Raw genomic sequence first — 23545 nt, 5'->3', positions numbered from 1 at the left:
AATCTCCACAGTACGTCACGCAAAGCCCTTGGTGATCTGGCCCACTGCCTACTGCTGTCTAACCCCACTGACCACCACTATCTGATAAAATATTTTGTGCCAAATGATAGAAAGGTATTTATAATTTCCTGAACACAGAACTGAGTTTCTCATACTTTTGTGCATTAGTATAGGCCATTTCCTCTACCTGGAATGTTCTCCCCATGCATGTCAGAAAAGAAAATACTTATTCATGCTTAACCTCTCAACTTAACTGCTATCTTCTTTATATAATCTGATTCTACAAAGTAGTCCCTCACTTCTCTCAGCACTTTGTATACTGTACACTCGTACACTTTCTGCATTTTAGTGCAGCAGTTTGTTCCTGTCTCTCTCGCCTCTCAATTTTTATCTCCTTAAAGATGGGAACTATCTTTTTATCTTTCAACCCTCAGTACTAAGTGTACTGCCTGGCACATAGTAGGTACTCAACTGTTATGTGCTTATTCAATAAATGAACTATGAAAGTAGAAATGATATACGAAGGCATGAAAAAGAATGAATACTCCTAAATTAATTGCAAAGAATAAGTAGCTACCTTAGGTATTTGTACCTAAGGTACAAATTTAGGTATTTGTACCTAAATTGTGGGAGTCAATAATAATTGCAGTTCATTTATATTATGTACTTATCACCCAGCCTGTGCTAAGCTCTTACATACACTATAACAAAAACACTATAGAGAGATGTTATTATGAAACCCATTTTGTAGATGAATAAACAGAGGCACAAAAATGTTAAAAAACGGGTTCAAGGTCAATGTAAGTGATAAAACCAAGACCAAGAGGTTTATATTAACTACTATTCTATTCTGCTTTTCAATATAGCCCAATGTTAAATCTTCACTGCTATTTCTAAGCCTCTGCTAGCCCCTTACTGCTTTGTAATTGCTCTCTTCTTCACGTTCTCTTTTCTCTGTACCTTTATGTTCTTCTACGTCTCTCTTCGTTCTTCCTTTCCCTTTCTCTTCCTCTAATTCTATCAATTTCCATAATGAACATAATCAGTACTAAACTATATGATCAGGTATTTCACCCTAATACTCTCTTTTCTTCTTTACCCAAGAATATCATAAGGAAGAAGCAAGTAGAATAAAACAAGACAGCCAAAGTTTGTTTTCCAAACCAAGTAGGACCAGTTAGTAAGAAAGGAGGTAAAGATCATACAGTGTAAAATAAAGTCTCAAGAAACAAACAAAAAAAAATTTCTAAGAAGAGATCTTTGAATGTGGTAAAAGACTGATGATTATTACTGAGAGCAACATTTTAGTTGAATTACAAGAAAGAAGGATGTAAGAAAGAATAACACTTGGTAAGGAAATGGAGACACCCAACCAGTGAAGACCATTTGTTTAGAAAACTTTGTATAAAACAACAGAAAAGATAAGATCGTAGCTAGAAAGGATAGCTAAATCAAATAAAAGTTTTGGGGGTATGTGTTTTGTTTTTTGTTCTTTTGTTTGACTAGAGAATCTGAGCATGATTAAATATTAAATTAAACCAGTTTGCCTGCTGCAAAAAACAAAAACTGTTAGTTCTGTGACAGTAAGGACCTCATCTGTCTTGTTCATACTCACCACACTCAAGACTTGAGACACAGTAGATACTCAATAACTGTACATACAATTATTCTAATCCAAAAAAATCTGTAAGTTGTAGATAATTCATTCCTCAGTTGATTAATTTAATGCTGTATCTACTATCAACTGAATGTGGCATTAAATGTGCATTCATTGTACAAATATTTGTTGAGTTCCACTATGTGCCACATATTACTCTAGACCATGGAAATAAAATAGTGAACAAAACCAAAAAATGCTCATACTCTAACAAGAGGAACCAAATACACACCCACAACAAAAAATATAAAATGAAAGATGAAAATCATCTGATTATCTTAGTATAGATACAGAAAAAACAATAACAAATTTCAACATCCGCTTATGATAAAAACTCTCAACAACATCAATATAGAAGGAACATACCTCAACCTAATAAAGGTCAAATATGACAAATCTACAGTTAACACTATACTCAATGGAGACAAACAGAGTTTTTGCTCAAAAATCAGAAATAAGATAAGGATGACCACTCTTGCCACTTTCATTCAACACCTACTAGAAGTCCTAGCCACAGCAATCAGACAAGAAAAAAAATAAATAAATAAAAGGCACCCAAATTGGTAAGGAAGAAGAAAACTGTTACTATTTGCAGATGATATAATACTATACAGAAAACCCTAAAGACCACCAAAAACTATTAAAAGTAACAAATGAGGGTTGCCTGGATGGCTCAGTTGGTTAAGTATCTGACTTCAGCTATCATGACTTAGGGTCCTGGGATCAACACACTGGGCTCTGCACTCTGTGGGAAGTCTGCTTTTCCCTCTCCCTTTGCCCCTCCCCCTGCTCATGCTAGCTCCCTCTCTCTCAAATAAATAAAATCTTTAAAAAAACAAGTGAATTCAGTAGGCTTACAGGATACAAACTTAATATAAAGAAATCTGTTGCATTTCTATATACTAACAATGAAGTAGCAGAAAGAGAAATTAAGAAAATAATCCCATTTACAATTGCACCAAAAGAGAATAAAATACCTAGGAATAAATTTGACCAAAGAGGTGAAAGACTGAAAACTATAAAACACGGATGAAACTGAAGATGACACAAATGGAAAGATATTTCATGCTCATGTACTGAAGGAATTAATATTATGTTAAAATTAAGTATTATGTTAAAATGTCCATACTACCCAAAGCAATTTATAGATTAAATAGAATACCTACCAATACCAACAACATTTTTCACAGAAGTAGAACAAAGACTCCTAAAATTTGTATGGTACCACAAAAGACCATGAATACCCAAAGCAATCTTGAAAAAAAAAGAACACTGCTGGAGATATCACAATCCCAGATTTCAAGATATACTACAAAGCTGTAGTAATCAGAAAAGTATGGTACTGGCACAAAAACAGACACATGGATCAATGGAACAGGACAGACAGCTCAGAAATAAACCTACACTGGGGAGGAGCAAGATGGCAGAGGAGTAGGAGACCTAAATTTTGTCTGGTCCCAGGAATTCAGCTAGATAGGGATCAAACCATTCTGAACACCTACGAACTCAACAGGAGATTGGAGAAGAAAAGAATAGCAGCAACTCTCTGAACAGAAAAGCGACCACTTTCTGGAAGGTAGGACGTGCGGAGAAGTGAATCCAAGGCGAAATTCGGGAAGATAGACAGCAGGGGAAATGGCTAAAATTAACAAGTCAGGAAATGACAGATGTTGGTGGGGGTATGGAGAAAGGGAACCCTCCTACACTGTTGGTGGGAATGTAAGCTGGTGCAGCCTCTCTGGAAAACAGTATGGAGGTTCCTCAAAAAGTTGAAAATAGAGCTACCATACAACCCAGCAATTGCACTGTTGGGTATTTATCCCAAAGATACAAATGTAGGAATCCAAAGGGGTATGAGCACCCCGATGTTTATAGCAGCAATGTCCACAATAGGCAAACTATGGAAAGAGCCAAGATGTCCATCGACAGATGAATGGATAAAGAAGAGGTGGTGTATACAGACAATGGAATATTATGCAGCCATCAAAAGGAATGAAATCTTGCCATTTGCAACAATGTGGATAGAACTGGAGGGTTATTATGCTGAGCGAAATAAGTCAATCAGAGAAAGACATGTATCATATGATCTCACTGATAGAGGAATTCTTAATCTCAGGAAACAAACTGAGGGTTGCTGGAGTGGTCGGGGGTGGGAGGGATGGGGTGGCTGGGTGATAGACATTGGGGAGGGTATGTGCTATGGTGAGTGCTGTGAATTGTGTAAGACTATTGAATCACAGACCTGTACCTCTGAAAGAAATAATATATTATATGTTAAAAAAAAAAAAAGAAGATAATAGGAAGGGAAAAATGAAGGGGGGGAAATCAGAGGGGGAGATGAACCATGAGAGACCATGGACTCTGAGAAACAAACTGAGGCTTCTAGAGGGGAGGGGGGTGGGGCGATGGGTTAGCCTGGTGATGGGTATTAAAGAGGGCACATACTGAATGGAGCACTGGGTGTTATATGCAAACAATGAATCATGGAACACTACATCAAAAACTAATGATGTAATGTATGGTGATTAACATAATAAAAAATACATATAAATAAAACCATATCTTGAAAATGGAAAAATAAATAAATAAAAAGGAGATTTTAAAGATCCCCCCCAAGAAAAGGAAATAAACCTACACTTACATGGTCAATTAATCATCGAAAAAGGGGGCAAGAAATACAATGCAGAAAAGACAATCTCTTCAATAAATAGTGCTGGGAAAAGTGGACAGCTACATGCAAAGGAATAAAACTGGACCACTCTTACACTATACACAAAAATAAACTCAAAATGGGTTAAAGACCTAAATGTGGGACCTAAAACCATAAAACTCCAGAAGAAAACATAGGCAGTGATCTCTGTCATCAACCTTAGCAACATTTTTCTAGATAATGTCTCATCAGGCAAGGGAAACAAAAGCAAAAATAATCTAATGGGACTACACTAAAATAATAAAAAGCTTTTGCACAGTGAAGAAAATCATCAACAAAACGAAAAAGCAACCTACTGAGTGGGAGAAGATATGTACAAATGATATATCAGATAGTGGGTTAATAGCCAAAATATATAAAGAACTTACACAACTCAACACCAGATAAACAATCCAATTAAAAATGGGCAGAGGATCTGAATAGGCATTTTTATAAAAAAACACATGCAGAGGGCCAAAAGACACATGAAAAGATGCTCAACATCACTAATCATAGGGAAATGAAAATCAAAACCACAATGAGACATCACCTTACACCTGGCCAGAATGGCTAGTATCAAAAACACAGGAAATAACAAGCACTGGTGAGGACATGGTGAAAAAGGAACCCTTGTACACTGTTGGTAGGAATGTGAATTGGTGCAGCCACTGTGTAAAACAGTATGGAGGTTCCTCAAAAAATTAAAGATAGAAATACCATACAATCCAGTAATTCATTCCACTGCCAGGTATTTACCCAAAGAAAATGAAAACATTAATTCAAAAAAATTTATATATGCACTCCTATGTTTACTGCAGCATTATTTACAATAGCCAAGATATAGAAGTAACCCAAATGTCCATGAATAGATGAATGGATAAAAAAGGTGTGGTATATATATATACAATGGAATGTTACTCTGCCATAAACAAGTATGAGACCTTGTCATCTGTGACAACATGGATGGACCCAGGGGGTATTATGCTAAGTGAAATAAGTCAGAGAAAGGAAAATACCATATGATTTTACTTGTATATGTAATCTAAAAAACAAAACAAACAAACAAAAAGGCAAAAAAGAGCTATAAATACCGAGAACAATATGGTGGTTGCCAGAGTAAGACGCTAAGAGTGTTAAGTCCTAAAAGATATAAAAAATCACAACAATGAAAAATACAGTGATAAGGGAGGGTGGGGAATAATAGTTTATATAGTAGAGTTATGGAAGGCCACTCTGTCTAGGTGATACTTGAATGAGGAAGTGAACCAAGCTAATAAGCAATGAGCATTACAGACAGATGGGACAGTAAGTCCAAAGATCAGAGAAGGGAGAACACTTAGTGTGTGTGAGAAAGCACAAGGAGGCCACTATAGCTAGAGTAAAGGAAATGAAGGAAAGAATAATAGAACCAGCTGTAATATATCAATAATTCATCTCTAATAATTATAATTATTCATAATAATCATTGGAGTCTTTCACAAACACATCGTTTTTAAACTAATACATGAGGGGGGAAATTTGGAAAATTTCAAATTCATTACTGTGCAAAAATTCTCTATGTCTTACTTAGTATTTTTCTTTATATAACCAAAGAGTTCTAATTATTTCAATAATGCAAGCAATACTCTTTAAGTACAGAATGTCAATCTATGAATTAAAAATATTTCACATTAGATTTCAGTAAGTTCACATCCACTAGTCTCAAATATGATTAACAACCCCAACTTCCATACAGAAAGCGGTGTCCTACTCAGTAAATATGGATACTCTTTGGGCAAGACTGCTACCACATCCTTTTGACAAGACTCCAACTGGAGCACTGATGTTCAATTCTATGCATTAAGAGGAATACACATTAGTGAGTCCAATTTCCTAATCATGTCCCTTTTCCACCTACCTGCCGATAACTTAGCATGGTTTAAAAGAATTCAACTTTCTCCATATATGCCATAATACCCATTCATGGGTTAATATGTATAATAAAAAACTAATTCCATTAGTCAAGATATTTTTCATACTCATATTTTTTGTTTAGTAAGTGCTAAAAGATAGGTTAGCAATTTAAAAATCCAATTTATCAATAAAACATATCTATATTAAAGATGAAAGGATTTCAGAGGGCACTTACATTGGAAGAAAAAAAGCTAGTTGATAAGCAAAATGAAGCCCAATTTCTTCCAAGAAATTTAAAAAGCAAGTTTTAAATGTCTTTTTTTAAAAAATAAAAAAAAATAATACTAGGAAAAGAAGCCAAATGTGCATTTGAAAAATAGAGAACTTGCCTAGAGTTACGTAAGCAATTAAAATAAAATGAATAAAAATGCAGCATTAAACATGCTGCAAAATGTGCACACTCAATCCAACCAAGATAGTTACACCCACTCCCATTAGTAAAACAAAATGTAAGACAAAATGGGAAACTAATGAGCTCAGCTGCAGGGGCTTGTTTGTTTGTTTTTTAATTTCATCCATTTGCTCAAAACGTAGTTTCTATTTTACCCTAAAGTCTTTTGTTGGATATAAGGGGAATCAAATGTTCCTAAACAAAAATCGGAATAAGCTCTGAAAATGCATAATACAAGCCTCATTTGTTCTAATGCACATCTGGTGTATTCTGTTTTAACATTTTTGACAGGTTAATCGTTTGTCTTCATGTTTAAAGAACACAAATGTTTTGCCAGTACTGTTAAACAGATCCTGGGGCCGGGGTGGGCGGGGGGTGAAAAGACAATGTTAGAGAAGGAGAAAGGTCTATTTTTTCATGCTTTGTTAAAGCAAATGGAAGCAGGGGGACTACATAACTAGGAAACTTGACCATGGTATACGGAAGCTATGACTCATTATGAAAGTGCAAATAAAGTAAAGTCAATTAAAAAAATAAACATTTTAAAGGGACAGTTTTCTTATTTGAGATAAAGAAATAAATTATTTAAAAACCTTTCAGGCTAAAAAACAATAGTCTCGAGTTTTATGATGAAAACAGTAACAAAAAAACTCAAGGCTAAAGAATAAAGAAAATTGAGGCCAAAAAGATTATTTAGAGAATGGAAAAGTAGCAAAGGTGACAAAGTTAATTTCTATGAAAAATCATTTCACTGTGTAAAGCAAGGAGATGACGGGATACTGATATATTTGGTATTCCGTTTCACTTCTAATTGACTATATTTAGTATTGTTTGGTTTTAGAGAGCTTGATTTTAATTAGACACAAAAAAATTATGAAAAATATTTTCATCAAATTCAACTGTAATTTTGGTTTAAATTTTAAAATAATGTTCAGTTTCAGGTTCTACTTAGGAAAGAATATAAGTCTGATTCCATGACAACAGATACTCCCATAATGGATATCCCTAACAAAAAGTACCAAACCTCAGTCAGATATCTAATAAGGATGTTATTCACTGCAGTTTACCAAAAATAAACAAATAAAATTCTACAACAATAAAAGAATCAGAGAGGACATTTGAATTTGCTTAAAGTACAGAACATGATCTATAATTCAGGTTAAGTATTAGTGGCTATCATGTTTGATGAATTAGTTCAACTTGAATTAAAATTTGAACATGAATCTACTAAAACAATTTGAAATCCTTGTTCTGTTTATACTACAAAATTTACCCCAAATTCAGCACACCCAAAACAAACTATGTCAGCAAATGAACTTATTTTTCCTCCCGAATCTATTACTTGTTTCCATTAATATCAACTTATTAGGAGATCCCTAGGCTTCAAAATCTCAGCATCATATGACTCCCCGCCTCTCACTCCCTCAACCTGTCCATTCCTAACTGTAGCACAAAGACCTAGTCTCTTTGACATTTATCGCCTCACTACAGTCTCATTATGAAGACTTTAGTTTAAATAATACCTTTATTAGTCTCTGGCAATTGCACTTAAACTGGTGTCCCAACTTCTAGTTTTGATTAATGCCAATACATCTTATAAATTCTCTCTAGATTAAAGCTCTAAGGAACTCCCCATTTTAAAAACTTCTAAGAGGGGCACCTGGGTGGCTAAGTCAGTTAAGCAGCTGCCTTTGGCTCAGGTCATGATCCCAGAGTCCTGGGATCGAGCCCCGTGTCAAGCTCCCTGCTCAGCACAGAGTCTGCTTCTCTCTCCCTCTGCTGTTCCCCCTGCTTGTGCTCTCTCTCTCAAATAAATAAGTAAAATCTTTAAAAAATAATAAATAAATAAATAAATAAAAACTTCTAAGAGATTCCTGCTAAAAACAGAAAAAAAGTCCAAGCTTCTTAGGATCTTATTCAAGATCTTTCTCAATATGGTATCCATCTTCCAATATGATTCCCTTTATTTTCTTTCATTTCAATGTAGAGGTGCCATTCACTATAAGCCAAAGAGAATTAACTGATATTATTTGGCCTATAATAGGTACATGGCCTATAATATCTGACTTACTTCAATGTATATCATTAATAGATTCCTTCTATATAAAATAATACCCTCAATCCAGTCATCCAGTTATTCAAGGTACAGTTTTTATGTTTGTTTAAGTAGCCTCCACACCCAACGTGGGGCTTCAATTCACAACCCTGAGATCAAGAGTCACATGCTCTATCGACTGAGCCACCCAGGAGCCCCTTTCAAGTTACAGTTTATTTTCTTTTTTAAGATTTTATTTTTTATTTTTAAGTAATCTCTATACCCATCGTAGGACTCAAACTCACAACCCCCAGGTCAAGAGTCTCATGCTCTGCTGACTGAGCCAGCCAGGTGCCCCTCAAGTTACAGTTTAAATGTTATCTCCTTCAGCATGCCTTTTCTGATTTCCCCAACAATGTGTGAAATCCTCCTCTACTAAACACCTTTGGCATGCTGTGAATTTATCATATAATACTTAACACTATGGCTATTTATGTAGCAACATTACCTCCTACTAGATTTCCTAAGGGGGAAATATCCATAAGGGAAAAGTTCCTTAAAGGAAATATCTACAGAGCCATGTACACAATAAGCATTTATATATAAATACACATACACATACATATATATGTGTGTGTGTATATAAATGTTTATATATATAATATATAAATATAGAAGTTGAATGCTGACATAAATAACCATACATATTATATTGATAAAGAAGTATAAAACAGTATGATAACATACCTAATAGGTAATATGTGCCATTAAATTTCAAACCTGAATATGGCCTAAATTTAAAGAACATAAAGTAACTAGGTTTTCAAACTATTAGACTACCAATATTAATGCCAAAGGGAAAAAAAAAATCAAATCCACATGTTCTTACACAACATGAAATTCAAATACCAGAACGTATTATTTACTCTTCATAAAAATTAGCAGTTTTGTTTTATAACTAAACATACATATTAGAAAGTTGTTGACAGCATATCAAAATAGTAAAAAGAATAAATAATAAAAAGAATAAAAAGAATTCTCCCTTACTTCGAGTTAGTTTTGGAAATCTTTTTTTCAGCTTTTTCTTTAATTGATTAAGCTCGGGCATTATTTCTGGAACAGCTACATAAAAGTCTGATTGAATTTCATCATCCAAAATCTGAAAATCAGGGGAAAAAAGATAACCTTAATTATATGAAAAGGTTTATCCTTCTGAAAATAAAGTATAATGTAGTAATTTCCCTTATAATTTAGAAAACAGACATTAAGCACAATTCTTTCCTTCAAAGATCCTACAAACACATTTACCAATTATGAAAACCATTAGAACCAAAACATTTTCTGATGTTCTCTTTTAAAAATAGCCACATCCTTTAAAACAAAACAAAACAAAACAAAAACCCATTTACTGGGTTTAATTCTTCTGTGGGGTTATGTTAGGCAAAGGTGTAATCAACTAGAAGATAGCACTGATGTGTATACATGGCTCATATAATCCTACAAAGTTGAATTCATATGTCCATTAAAACTGAAGAAACAATGCTGAAAATTTTGCAATATAACATGTTAAATTAATAACACTCAAATAAACTAGCAACCAAATCACTAGCAACCACACTGCTTTCCTAAATTTAGAGCATCAAGAGAACTAATCTATAATTATTTTCACAAAGAACTGAAACTAAAATTCTATTTGCCTCCAATAACTAAAAATAAAAGAGGAGTGGGATGGTCAAAGACAAATTCATTTATAATTTATCTATCCACACTCTAATTCCATTTTAATAGCAAAAAGAATAATATCCAATTTTTAAAAGACAGTTTTAATTAATTCAGGCAAGCATCCGAAATAATTATTAGACTACTACAATATACTCCATTTAAACATTTAGTTGATTACAAAATGATTACAAAAACATTTAGTTGATTACAAAAAAGCAACTTTTTACAATAATACTGCTTGGACAACAAATATTTTACCAATGATTCTTTTTGCATATAATATTACCACAATATGTCATTCAAAGACATGGTTTAGTGTTATACAGTGAACCCTAAAATCTTGTACCATGGCAAAATTAAGCAGTGATTCTGGAATTTAACCTTCCTGTTATTATTCTTATTTTTCCAAATTCTTTACTCCCTAAATAGCTTACTGTGGTCCCCTTAATAGTAACAACTTGCATTAGATGAGCACTTAGCACATGGACCAAGCATTCTGCTGAACATGTCAAATGATTTAGTTCATCCAGTCTTTATAATAACCCTATGAGGCCAGTACTAATATTGACCACACATCCCAGATCAGGAAACTGAGGGCTTAGGACAGATTAGTCAGTCTGTGCACTTATAAAGAGCAGATCCAGATTTCAAACACATGCAATGGCTCTTATTCATAGAAATATGAAAACAGAGGCAATTTTGAAATGTCAAAGAACTGCGTGTGAAATTTCTACTCTAAGACCTTTTAAGACGGATTTTATGACATGCTCCTTTAAATTTAAAATTGTTTAAAAGTTATGTTAAAGTTAACCTTAAGATCACCTCTTGGAATAATACAAAACTATATAAATGAAAACCATGCTTTAGAGACAAATAAAAATGAAGTTATGAAACAAAATGAATTTATTAAAGGCCTAACTTAAGAAATGACTATTAGTTCATTAAATTTACCTTACATCTACCTTCTATAAGTGCTAAGTAAAATAGTATTTAACCTAACTAAAAAGTACAGAAATATGTAAAAAAAAAAATTACAGTCATGATACTATCTACCAAAAGTGTCTTGAAATTATTTCATAATCTGAATAGCTTCTAAAAATAACATGGATGAGGGGCGCTTGGGTGGCTCAGTCGGTTGGGCGGCTGACTCTGGTTTTGGCTCAGGTCTTGAGCTCCAGCAGACTCTGCTTAAGGATTCTTCCTCTCCCTCTGCCCCTCTCCCCATTTGTGTGCGTACTCTCTGTCTCTCTCTCAGGTAAAAAAAATAAATCTTTAAAAAATTTTAAAAAATCAAATAACATGGATAAGCTTTGAAAGATTCCATGGGGTAACTTGCAAGAATATGTTAGTGATGCCTTATACAATTGGCATTTTCCCTCTAGTAATCAATCACCACTGGCACCCTTAAAGAGAAATTCTGTACTGTAACATCTTATTTACCAAATAATTTCAAAATATACTTGGTTTCCTTATTTGGGTTACTTTTTCAAATATGTTTTATTTAACAAACTTAATTCTACAGAAGACTTTCTGCTCCTTTACCATTTCTTTCTTGAGAAGTAATTTCTTGCTTAACATTTAACTTCATTTAAACTCTATTGTTGTTTTGACAGTTCTACAAGACACTCTTACGCTTTCAGAAAAAAAAAAAACAAACAAACAGATGGAAGGCAGTACACTGATTTAATAAGAATAGTTAGTTCTCTGGCTCCAGAAACTAAGCTCTATTCTCTAATTCCAAAGAATCTGTGGTATTGCTTATTTTTTAAAAATTAAAAGAATTTTAATAATTTTATTAAATTAAAGCTTATGATACATCAGAAACAACTGGGTACCACCCTCTGACTTTAACCCAGAGTCTGCATGAAAGCATAATCTCTTTGTATTTTCCATTAGTGCTACTCCCAAAAATCATTCTGGAGACTCCTTAAAAATCCAGAATCCCCAGGGTGCCTGAGTGGCTCAGTTGGTTGAGCGGCTGCCTTCGGCTCAGGTCATGATCCTGGAGTCCTGGGATCGAGTCCTGCATCCGGCTCCCTGCTCAGCGGGGAGTCTGCTTCTCCCTCTGACCCTCCCCCTCTCATGCTCTCTCTATCTCATTCTCTCTCTTAAATAAATAAATAAAATCTTTAAAAAAAAAATCCAGAATCCCCACATTTAGAGTACTATTGGGGTAGAAAAAAACACACTACAAGCACTCTTGTACATCCCAAAGAAGGGCACAGTTCAAACTTTCCCCAAATCAAAATCTGGATGTGGAGCAAAGAGAAATTTTCAAATCACTTTCTCCTGTTCTAAAAACAAAAAGGTATTCTATAACTTAAACAATTAAATTTAGAAGACTTTAGAAATTCATATTTTCAGAAATAACGCCCAAAATTCAACAGACATGCCTCTTCTTCCCTCTTAAAAAACAACATAAAACAAAAAAACATTGTTCTGATTGCAAACAAGCTCCACAAATTCTTTGTTACTTTCTTAACACAGGCTACATAACCACTTGTTGCCTCATGCTGAGCCTATGCCACTCTGAAGTGGTTGGAGAGTAAAAGTTAAGAGTAATCAGAAGTATTGTATTACTCCAGGTCAGATATTATCCTTTGTGATCTGTAAAGTTAATCACACTTTTCACTCCAAGAAGGCAAAACAAATATTTGATCTTCAAAACATGAACAGTGATATTCATGAATGCTACCTTTTAAATTCCATTTTAAATCTCGCATTCAAAACCACAGAGAGTCATACTGCCCTTTCCAGTCTACCCACAAAAACTCTTACAAACAGGGGCGCCTGGGTGGCTCAGTTGGTTAAGCAACTGCCTTCAGCTCAGGTCATGATCCTGGAGTCCCGGGATCGAGTCCCACATCGGGCTCCCTGCTCGGCAGGGAGTCTGCATCTCCCTCTGGTCCTCTTCCCTCTTGTGCTATCTCTCATTCTCTCTCTCTCAAATAAATAAATAAAATCTTTAAAAAAAAAAACTCTTACAAACATATAGGAAGCAAGGGGTTAAAAAAATCATGATGTAAATCAAGCATAATTAATATCAGACTGTCTGGATAGTTTTTTCTTAGCTTGATTTTGAGACTCAAAAGAGCAGGAAAATTTTTCCCTGTTCTATAAAGCTGTACTAACCATTTGTCAAAAGATATAGGCATGGTGGTTATGTTTCACATGAAATAAATCAATGGATGGCAAAGATAAGAGAACAATTTCTATTACTAATGAATATGAAAACAACACTGTACCTTCTGAATTAGATTAAGTCCTCCTGCAAATGCAGCTCCATTTTCTTCTGCTATTTTAATCTCTGATGCATTCTATAAAAATACAATAGTTTGAATATCAATCTTTAAACAAATTCAGTCTGATTTCAAGTATTTGGTAAGAAATAATATCACAGTTCAAAATAAAAATTATGGTTTTTACTTTTAACTGAAAATGCATCATTTCTCAATCAGATGCATCAGAGATACTGTATACTGAACAAGTTTACTTTGTAGTAGATTAAGGTGTTTCTTGAATAACACATGAGGAAATACACTGAAATGACATATTAGGAACCTAAGAAGTGGCTCAATCTAATTCTTCAATGCCTTCAATACATCATCTTCCAAAAGTAAAAGATTAAGATATATTTAGTTTTGCTAACTTAAATGGAGACACCAAACCAAAAAGGAAAAATTACTTAAGGAATGCTAGAATCAAAACTATATTGTACACCTGAAACTAATATAACACTGTATGTTAACTAGAATTAAAAACTTAAAAAAAAAAATTTTAGCCAGTTGTCTAAAAATTCAAAAGAAAAATATACAGTAGGGGTGCCTGGGTGGCTCAGTCATTAAGTATCTGCCTTCGGCTCAGGTCATGGTCCCAGAGTCCTGGGATCAAGCCCCATATGAGGCTCCCTGCTCAGCAGGGAACCTGCTTCTCCCTCTCCCACTCCCCCTACTTGTGCTCTCTCTCTCTCTCGCTGTGTCTCTCTGTCAAATAAATAAATAAAATCTTTAAAAATATATATATAGGGCGCCTGGGTGGCTCAGATGGTTAAGCGTCTGCCTTCGGCTCAGGTCATGATCCCAGGGTCCTGGGATCGAGTCCCGCATCGGGCTCCCTGCTCCTTGGGAGCCTGCTTCTCCCTCTGCTTCTCCCTCTCTCTCTCTCCCTCTCTCTCTCCTCCTCTGTCTCTCATGAATAAATAAATAAAAAAATCTTTAAAAAATAAAAATATATATATATACATACAGTATTAGTTATTTTCTATGTTCCCTTTATGCCATTTGGTTTTACTGTGAAAATATATCACTCCCTTAAGTCACTCAAGTTTTGTAGCATTCCAACAGCTATATTCTCCACTTTTCTAGAAAAAAAAAATCTCTTCCTTGAAAGTGAAGCAGATACAGAAAAATCAAAACACTCTACAAAACAAATTCATAAATACATTTCAAATGTTTATAATACAAAAAGACTGACAAAGAGCCATATGATTCTATTTGTTACAGCCTTGACTTTCCTGGTTTTCCAGACTACATATTTTTAAGTGTGGTTTCTGTGTCTTCACAGCACTAAGTGGGCCCATTGCTTTAAAACAATTTTACTGGGCACCTGGGTGGCAGAGTCAGTTAAGCGTCTGCCTTCAACTCAGGTCATGATCTCAGGGTCCTGGGATCAAGCCCTACCCCACATCGGGCTCCCTCTCAGCAGGGAGCCTGCTTCTCCCTCTCCCTCTGCCTCCGCTCCCCCTGCTTGGGTGCTTGTGTGCTTGCATGTGCGCACATGCGCTCTTCCTCTCTCTCTCTCTATCAAATAAATAAAAATCTTTAAAAAAAATAATAATCTCATTGTTTTTGTTTGAAGAGAGTACTCTGAGTAGGAAGCAGGAGGTAGTAGGACAAATTCTCTGTTTCTCTTCAGTTTCTTGTGAGAAACATAATGTAGTAGATTAATAATGATGAAATTAATATTCTAGTTTAGCTCTTTCTCAAATGACATAACCTCAAATAAGTCATCTAACTGCCTCAAATGGGGAAAACAAGACTATGTGAATAGTCTACTCATTCAGTTAATCTAAGCACTGATTAATGTGATATGTGCAAAAAATTAAATGATATGAAAAGTTGACAAAGGTTACTCACCCCTGTAAATACAGCAACTTTATTGGTTTCTGAAACGAATGGGTATGGAAAACGAAGAACACTGGCAAATGGCTCCACTTTTTTCTAGATACACAACAATGGAAAAATAATAATGAAAAATTCATTCATCTTTTCTATATATCTCACATCTATAAAAAAACAAAACTGATGTTTTGTTTTCAATGTTTTAATTCTACCATATGTCCTCTAATTAATCTAGAACATTCACTGATTACAATTTAAAGCATAAGAGACTATTTCTTTTCTAAGAAATCATAATGAAAATCTGCATCTCTCTCTCCACCTCCATACTGCCACAGCACTTGGCTTCTACCTCTACATCATTCATCACAATCTCTCATGTATTTAGTGATGTGTTTGCATATCCATATCTTCCGCAGCACCTAGTATAATGCTTTCTACATGATGGATATCAATAAATGTTTACTAACTTGGGGCGCCTGGGGGCTCAGTCGTTAAGCGTCTGCCTTCGGCTCAGGTCATGATCCCAGGGTCCTGGGATCGAGCCCCGCCATCAGGCTCCCCGCTCAGTGGGAAGCCTGCTTCTCCCTCTCCCACTCCCCCTGCTTGTGTTCCCTCTCTCACTTTGTCTCTCTCTGTCAAATAAATAAATAAAATCTTTAAAAAATAATAATAATGTTTATTAACTTGAATTAAATTCAAAAGAACATGTAGTTTTTTAACACCATCAAGGAGGACATGAGCACAGCTATGCCTAACAGATGACAGAAAATTTCCAGCTAATCCGCTCTGTAGGTCACTATTAACACCAAATCTAAGCCAGAGTGCCAAGCCTGAAAGGCTCTTCTGAGTGGGTCTATTTTGAAACAACATGGACTGCCCACCAATTTCGAAGATTTTCGGGAAGTCAGTTGGAAAATCCAAAATATATAATGGCATGCATTAAGGCACCCAAATATGGATGGAGATGCTACAGGGCCTCAGAATTTTTTTGTTCAGTTTTCTAGCCAAGGACCTGTCTAGTCCTGTGGCTCATATCACTTAGACTTCACATGGAAAATCTAGGCCCATAGTTTTAGTACAGTTTTAAGCTCTAGAAGAAAGGGAAAAAAGGTTGTTCCCTAATTAAGACTGATTGAAAGGTTATATTTTTAGCAAAACTTTATTTTGAGTAGAGATAACCTCCTGAGGATTTCTTTTCAGACAAGAAAGAACAAACTCGGGGCGCCTGGGTGGCTCAGTCGTTAAAGCGTCTGCCTTCAGCTCAGGTCAGGATCCCAGGGTCCTGGGATCGAGCCCCGCATCCGGCTCCCTGCTGGGAGGGGGGGGGGGGGAAGCCTGCTTCTCCCTCTCCCACTCCCCCTGCTTGTGTTCCCTCTCTCGCTATCTCTCTCTCTCTGTGTCAAATAAATAAATAAAATCTTTAAAAAATAATAATAATAAAGTACCAACATTGGTTAAAAAAAAAAAGAAAAGAACAAACTCTTAAGCACACTTGACATCAGACATGCAACTCAATTTTACCGACTGGCATTCCTTTGCCATTAACATGTCACAACTAGTTTCAGTAAATATTTCAATGGCAAGTAATCACAATAGAAGCATCCCCTGGGGAAATACTGGCTTGTTGTATAAGCACTCTATCAAAAACAAAAAATGTCTTAGGAAGACAATAGTACCCTTTCAATGTTAATAGTCTACAAGTGGCTTTCATTTATGAAATGAAGCTTGTGGTCCTACAACTCTTCATTATGAATCACAGTTGACCACTAAAGAGCTCGGGTGTTGGGGCACTACCCCCAGCACAGTGGAAAAGCTGCAGGTAACTTTTGACTCCCCCAAAACTTAACTACTAATAGCCTACTATTGACCAAAAGCCTTATCGATAACATAAACAGTCAACCAACACATATTTGGTATGTTGTCTGTATTAGATACTGTATTCTTATAACAAAGAAAGCTAGAGAAAAGAAAATATTAAGAAAATAAGAAAGAGAAAATACATTTATAGTAGTATACTGCCTTTATAAAAAAAAAAACAACTCTGCATGTAAGTGGATCCTCACAGTTCAAAACTATGTTATTCAAGGGTCAACAAGGGTCAACAGTACATTAATGGCTGACTGAGAAAGTGAGAAAGTATCTTGGATACTACAACATTTTTAAAATAAAAGAACTAACAGTAAAATTGTGCTATAAAATAAAATTACAGCATGGCTGGTATAAACTGTTTCTAAGAAATAAGAACTACAAAATAAGATAGACCTTGATTCAAATCCTAACTTCACCTCTTATTCTGTGACCATGAACAAGTTACTTCAGTTTCTCTGTCTCAGCTTCCTCTTTTGAGGTTATTATAGGATTAAATGAGAAAATGCATGCAAAGCACTTAGCATTGTGGCTGGTACACAGAAAGTTTCCTGTAAATGTTGATTGTGATTATTAAACACTTAGCAAGTCCTTTACATGCACTGTCTCATTTAATCCTCTTAAAAACTGTGTAAACTAAGCATTTTATCTCCCTTTATAAAGAGGTGGGGAAAAAATAGATCTGAAAAGGTTAAACCAGAAACCCAAAGTCAAAAAGCAAGTAAGTGGTGACACCAGGATTCTGGCCTGTACTGTAATGTGACTCCAGGGCCCATGCTCTTAAGCGCTACACTATACAACCTCCTCCTAAGTGTTCAACTATTGTTGTTGTGGAGGTTGTTAAATTGTATTCAAAAATTTGTACCTTCTAGTTTGACCAAAAAAAGACATCCTCAGAATAAAAATTAAAATACCATTTCCAAGAAAATTAGATTTCTTAAATGAGATTTAGAGTTGTAATGGACCTCAACTCTAATTCAGTATTTTTACTACTTTTAGAGTTTTATAAACAAAAGTCATCCAAGAAACTGCATAGAAACAAATAAAGCAGAAAAGTTTTGGTTGAAGCAAGAGTGAGGGGCTTGGCACCCCACTGATGCAAACTTAGTCTCAACGCAGGACTCCAAGGAACATACCTCTAATCCCAAACCCTCATTTACAGAAAAGGAATATGACACCCAGGCAGCTTAAGTCATTTTTCAAAGTTACAGTAATACCTCAATTAATTTTAACACTACTTTTGCTGAAATTTATACTAGTGATTTTCAGGTAACTAGGAGATAAATGTTCATTGACTCTGCAGAGTATGTTCAATGTATTTTTATATTTGGAAAATAAAAACAAAATTTTTCATCCCATAGTATAGAAAGAGCATAAGACTTCCCAAAAATTATAGGAAACAAGGGACTTTAAAAATTAAGAAACAGCAATTCATACAGCCCCTGTTCACAAATAAATTTATTTTAGTTGAGTCTACATACCTTTTTCCCCAGTGCCATATCCAGTGTCAAATCAAGATAAACACCTTGCTTTGGATTAGTAAAGTCTAGAGTTTGAAATTTCTTAAGTAACTGAATAGCTTTCTCCACCTCATATATCCGTCTTGGGTATAAATGCTTTAAGTAGACATCATCCTCAGGTTCGCCTTCCATAAAGGAGTATGACTTTATTTTTTCTATCTCATCTTTTTTCTCATCTGATGCTTTGTCTTTCACACCTTTTTTTGTTTTCTTTGCAGGCCTTAAAAAAAGACAAATTCAAGATCAGTTATCTCAGTACATATTCTAAGAAACTTTTTTTTTAAACCAATGTAGGGGCACCTGGGTGGCTCAGTCAGTTAAGCATCTGCCTTCGGCTCAGGTCATGACCTCAGGATCCTGGGATCAGGCCCTACATCAGGCTCCCTGCTTAGCTGGGAGCCTGCTTCTCCCTCTCCTCCCTGCTCAAGCTCTCTCTGGCTATTTCTGTCGCTATTTCAGTCTGTCTCTCTCAAATAAATAAATAAAATCTTTAAAAAAATAAAAAATAAAAAGCCAATGTACATAAAACACAAAAAATAACAAAAGATAAAGTTTATTTTTATTTTTTAAGTTTATTTTAATTCAAAAGCATAGACTGCTTTACAATGTTTCTAGTTGAACAAATATTAAGTAAACTTTTGTACTGTTTGCAGCTAACCCAAAGTTGGATAAGGCATTGATGCTGCTCTCCAAAAATTTAGAGGAATAGAGGAGACAGACATGCAAACAGATTATTTCAATACAATGGGTAAGTACTTTGACACAGTGTTCTCGGAGCGGCAGGGAAGACATTTAATCCAGTCTAGGAAGCTAGGGAAGTGTTCTAGAGAAGATGACCCTAACATCAATTCTTGAAGAATAAGGAAGAGTTAGCCCAAGTATATACCCAAGAGAGACGAAAACATATGACTACATGAAAACAGGTACACAAATGTTCACTGAGCATTACTCCTAACAGTCAAAAAGTAAAAACCCAAATGTTCAATAACCCAGATGAATGGATACAAAATATGATATATCCACACAATAAAATATTAATCAGCAGTGAAAAGGAATGAAGTACTGATACAAGCTACAGTAAGTATAAACTTTAAAAACATTATGCAAGGGCGCCTGGGTGGCTCAGTTGGTTAAGCGACTGCCTTCGGCTCAGGTCATGATCCTGGAGTCCCAGGATCGAGTCCTGCATCGGGCTCCCTGCTCAGCAGGGAGTCTGCTTCTCCCTCTGACCCTCTTCCCTCTCATGCTCTCTATCTCTCATTCTCTCTCTCTCAAATAAATAAATAAAATCTTTAAAAAAAAAAAAACATTATGCAAATGAAAGAAGCCAGTCACAAAAGATGACATATTTTATGGTTCCATTTGTATGAAACATCAAGAATGGGCAAATCCATAGAAACTGAAAGTAGATTTAGTGATTGTCCAAGGCTGGGAGAGGAGGTTAGAAAAATGGGGCCTAAACTGCCAATAGGCATGAGGTTTTAGGGCAAGTTAACAAAAATGTTCTAAAAATAACACTGTGATGGTGGCAAAAGTGTGACTATACTAAAAACCACTGAACTGTACACTTTAAATGGGTAAATTGAATGGTATGTAAATTATATCTCAATAAAGCTATTACCTTAAAAAATAGAGTTAGCCAGGCAAAGAAACAACATAATAAAAGTATTGAGTCATCAAACAGAATACAAGTACACAAGGAGAGCTATTATAAATTCTGATGAGAGCAGAGGGGGACAAAATTTTTCTCTAAGGGCCAGACAGCAAATATTTTACAGTCTCTTACCTCAGTATTTCAATTATGCCACTGTAATGTGAAAGCAGCCATAGACATTGAAAAATGAATGAGTGTACCCATGTTCCAATAAAACGTTATGTACAAACAAATGGCTTAAATTTCCTAATTTTCATGTGTCACAAAACACTGTTTCTTCTTTTTTTATCCAATCACTTAAAAATGTAAGAACTATGTTCATGAACCATACAAAAATAGATGGTAGAACAGATTTTTTGGCCCACTAGACATAGTTTGCTGTCTCCTGAACTACCAGGCAAAACAGAAGGCAAGAAACATCTGAAGATAGGGCTGGATAATCTAGATCATAGAGGGCCTTCGCTAGAAGCAATGAGAAGCTACACAACAGGAGTGACATCTGTATTTCCAGTAGAATATTCCGGCTACAATATAAGAGACAGATTTGAAGGAAGTTGGATTGGAGACAATATAAAGACTACCCCTCCTTTTCTTCTCAAGGAGGTATGACAGCAGTGATGGTGATAGGCTGGAGAAGATGAGAGATTAGATATTTATAAAGTAAATACTGCAGAAAAATAAAGATGAAAAAAGAAGACTATTTTTATACAATACTTCTGTTTCTGGCTTGGGTGACCAGGCATAGCGTAGTATCATTAAGACCAGAAATAAAGGCAAAACAGGTTTCTTGTGAGATGAGTTCAGTTTGGGGCAATACAGAGTTTGAGTGTGGGGTTAGTTGCATCATCAACCCTAATTTTATCCCCTCTCTTCATTCAAGTCACTTTGCTGAGTGACTTTGCAGTTCCTCCCATTTAAAGGGGTAGAGCATATGTCCCAGCACTTGGATTGGTCATGTGACTAGTTTGGCCAATATAATAAAGCAAAAGTGATAGTTCTCTGCTCTAAGCCTAGGCCAATAAGAAGCTTCATATGTTTCCACTTGCATGCTTGTATTTCTGCCATTTCCATAAGAACATGCTTGTGCCACTCCAAAGGCAGGAGAATAAGAGACTGTGAAACAGAGTTGCCCCCACAAAGCCCCAGGCTAGATTGGACAATTCACAACTGATGTGCAGACTCACAGATGTGCAGCAAGCCCAGCCAAAGTCCCAAGAGACACCCATCCAAACCTAGCTTAGATCAGCTGACCCACAGATGTGTGGGCAATGATAAAGAATTCTTGAGTGGTTTGGTATATAACAAAAGCTAACAAGGTGTTTACAAAATATCTAGGAAAATATGTTCAACAGGTAAGTTAAGAGAACAGATAAGAGTTTGAACCTAAGAAGACAGAAAAAAAAAAGAGCTAGAGATAATATATATTTTCTCAACACTATTTCAAATCACACCTATAATCTTTTGACCACAGAGTTTTAAATTAGTTAAGTAATATTTCTAGAAAAAGGTTTAAGTTCTGTTGTAAGCAGAATAATGGCTTTCCAACGATGTTATATCTACATGGCAAAAAAGGCTTTGCAGATGTGCTTGGGCTAAAGACTTTGAGATGGGGAGATTATCTGGATAATCCAGGGGCCAATCTAATCACACAAGTCCTTGAAAGCACAGAAACTTTCCTCTTTCCCCCCTACATTTGAAAGAGATGGTAAGAGACAGAAGAAATTCGAGCATGAAAGGGAATCTGCCATTCCTGGCTTTGAAGATGGAGGAAAGGGGCCACAAGCCCAGGAATGTCGGTAGCCTCTCAAAAGTGCGAATGGAGAAGAAACAGATACTCCCCTAGAGCTTCTAGAGAGGAAGGAAGCCCTGCTGACACCCTGATTTTAGCCCAGTGAGATCCATGACAGACTTGACCTACAGAACTGCAAGATAACAAACTCCTGATGTTTTAAACCACAAAGTTTGTGGTAATTTGTTAACAGAAAACAAATACAGGTCCTATAAAATTTATGTGACAGGAACAGATGACAGTAAAATAAATTTTTAAAAAAGAAACTCAAAATCCAATCCAATGTATAATTCCATTCACACTCTTTAGCCCTCAATGAATCCTTATTACCACAACTAACAGCATCCTCCCAGCTAATAAGCAATTCACAGAATAGCAGATAATGACAATGCTCATTTTTAATGGGACACAGGTGTCCTTCTGGACTGATGACAACAAGTCTAAGCAGGTGTCCAAGTGTATGGATGCAACATGCCTCAATAGCTACTTTGGAAGTACTCCACAAAATTCCAAATCTTCCAAACTGGAGAAATCACATTTTTATTTTATATTTAGTAAAAGAATAGGGAGGCCAATAAAAGAAGGAGCCTAAAGAGAATGTTTTAGTAAAATACTCTCCATCTAAACAAAACAAATAAATGTCCTAGCTGTAACCTACAGACTTACTTTACATAAATGCTGATTTCACCACAAAATTTTTTATCATGGCCAAACCTGTCCATTTAAATTGCAATTAATATCAAATTCCCCAGGGACTGAAACATGATTTTTAAATTCATAAATATATTCAACACCCAACAGAAGTCTGATACATAGAGTGCATTGAGTATACCGCAATTTGTTTATTTATACTTTGGTCCTTGTTTCACAAAATACTTGAGGTGATTCAGTAAAAATATTTTTAAGTTACAAATGGAACACTGTTTTAAAGAAAAAAAAGCATAATATCATTATAACAGAGATCAAATAGGACTCTAAAAAAAACACTTTCTTCCAAAATTAAAAAAAAGCACAACTGAACAAAATCTGTCAATAATTAATTTAATAGACCCACTGCCAGTTTTCCATGACCCTCCAAAAAATGCCTATCTTTATTCATTAGAATCATATCCAGAAGACCTCTGTTGTTCATGCAATTCTGTAAGGCCC

General features: G+C 35.3%; 1 protein-coding gene across 1 annotated transcript in view; it reads right to left on the bottom strand.

The window, feature by feature from the left end:
• The window catches only part of MRPL1 (mitochondrial ribosomal protein L1), a 93767-nt gene that overhangs the window by 47468 nt on the left and 22754 nt on the right, over positions 1-23545 (bottom strand). Inside the window, exons 4-7 of the mRNA XM_025887641.2 lie at positions 18915-19173; positions 15583-15666; positions 13693-13764; positions 9773-9884 (exon numbers count right to left, since the gene is read on the bottom strand). Of these exons, the coding sequence (XP_025743426.1) occupies positions 9773-9884; positions 13693-13764; positions 15583-15666; positions 18915-19173 (527 nt within the window). The remainder of the gene's footprint in view (positions 1-9772; positions 9885-13692; positions 13765-15582; positions 15667-18914; positions 19174-23545) is intronic.

This window comes from Callorhinus ursinus, unplaced genomic scaffold, assembly GCF_003265705.2.
Source record: "Callorhinus ursinus isolate GAN/ISIS: 27379988/994484 unplaced genomic scaffold, GSC_fseal_2.0 scaffold4, whole genome shotgun sequence".
NCBI lineage: Eukaryota > Metazoa > Chordata > Mammalia > Carnivora > Otariidae > Callorhinus > Callorhinus ursinus.
The sequence above is the reverse complement of the archived record's forward strand: the minus strand, read 5'-3'. Positions and strand labels throughout refer to the sequence as shown.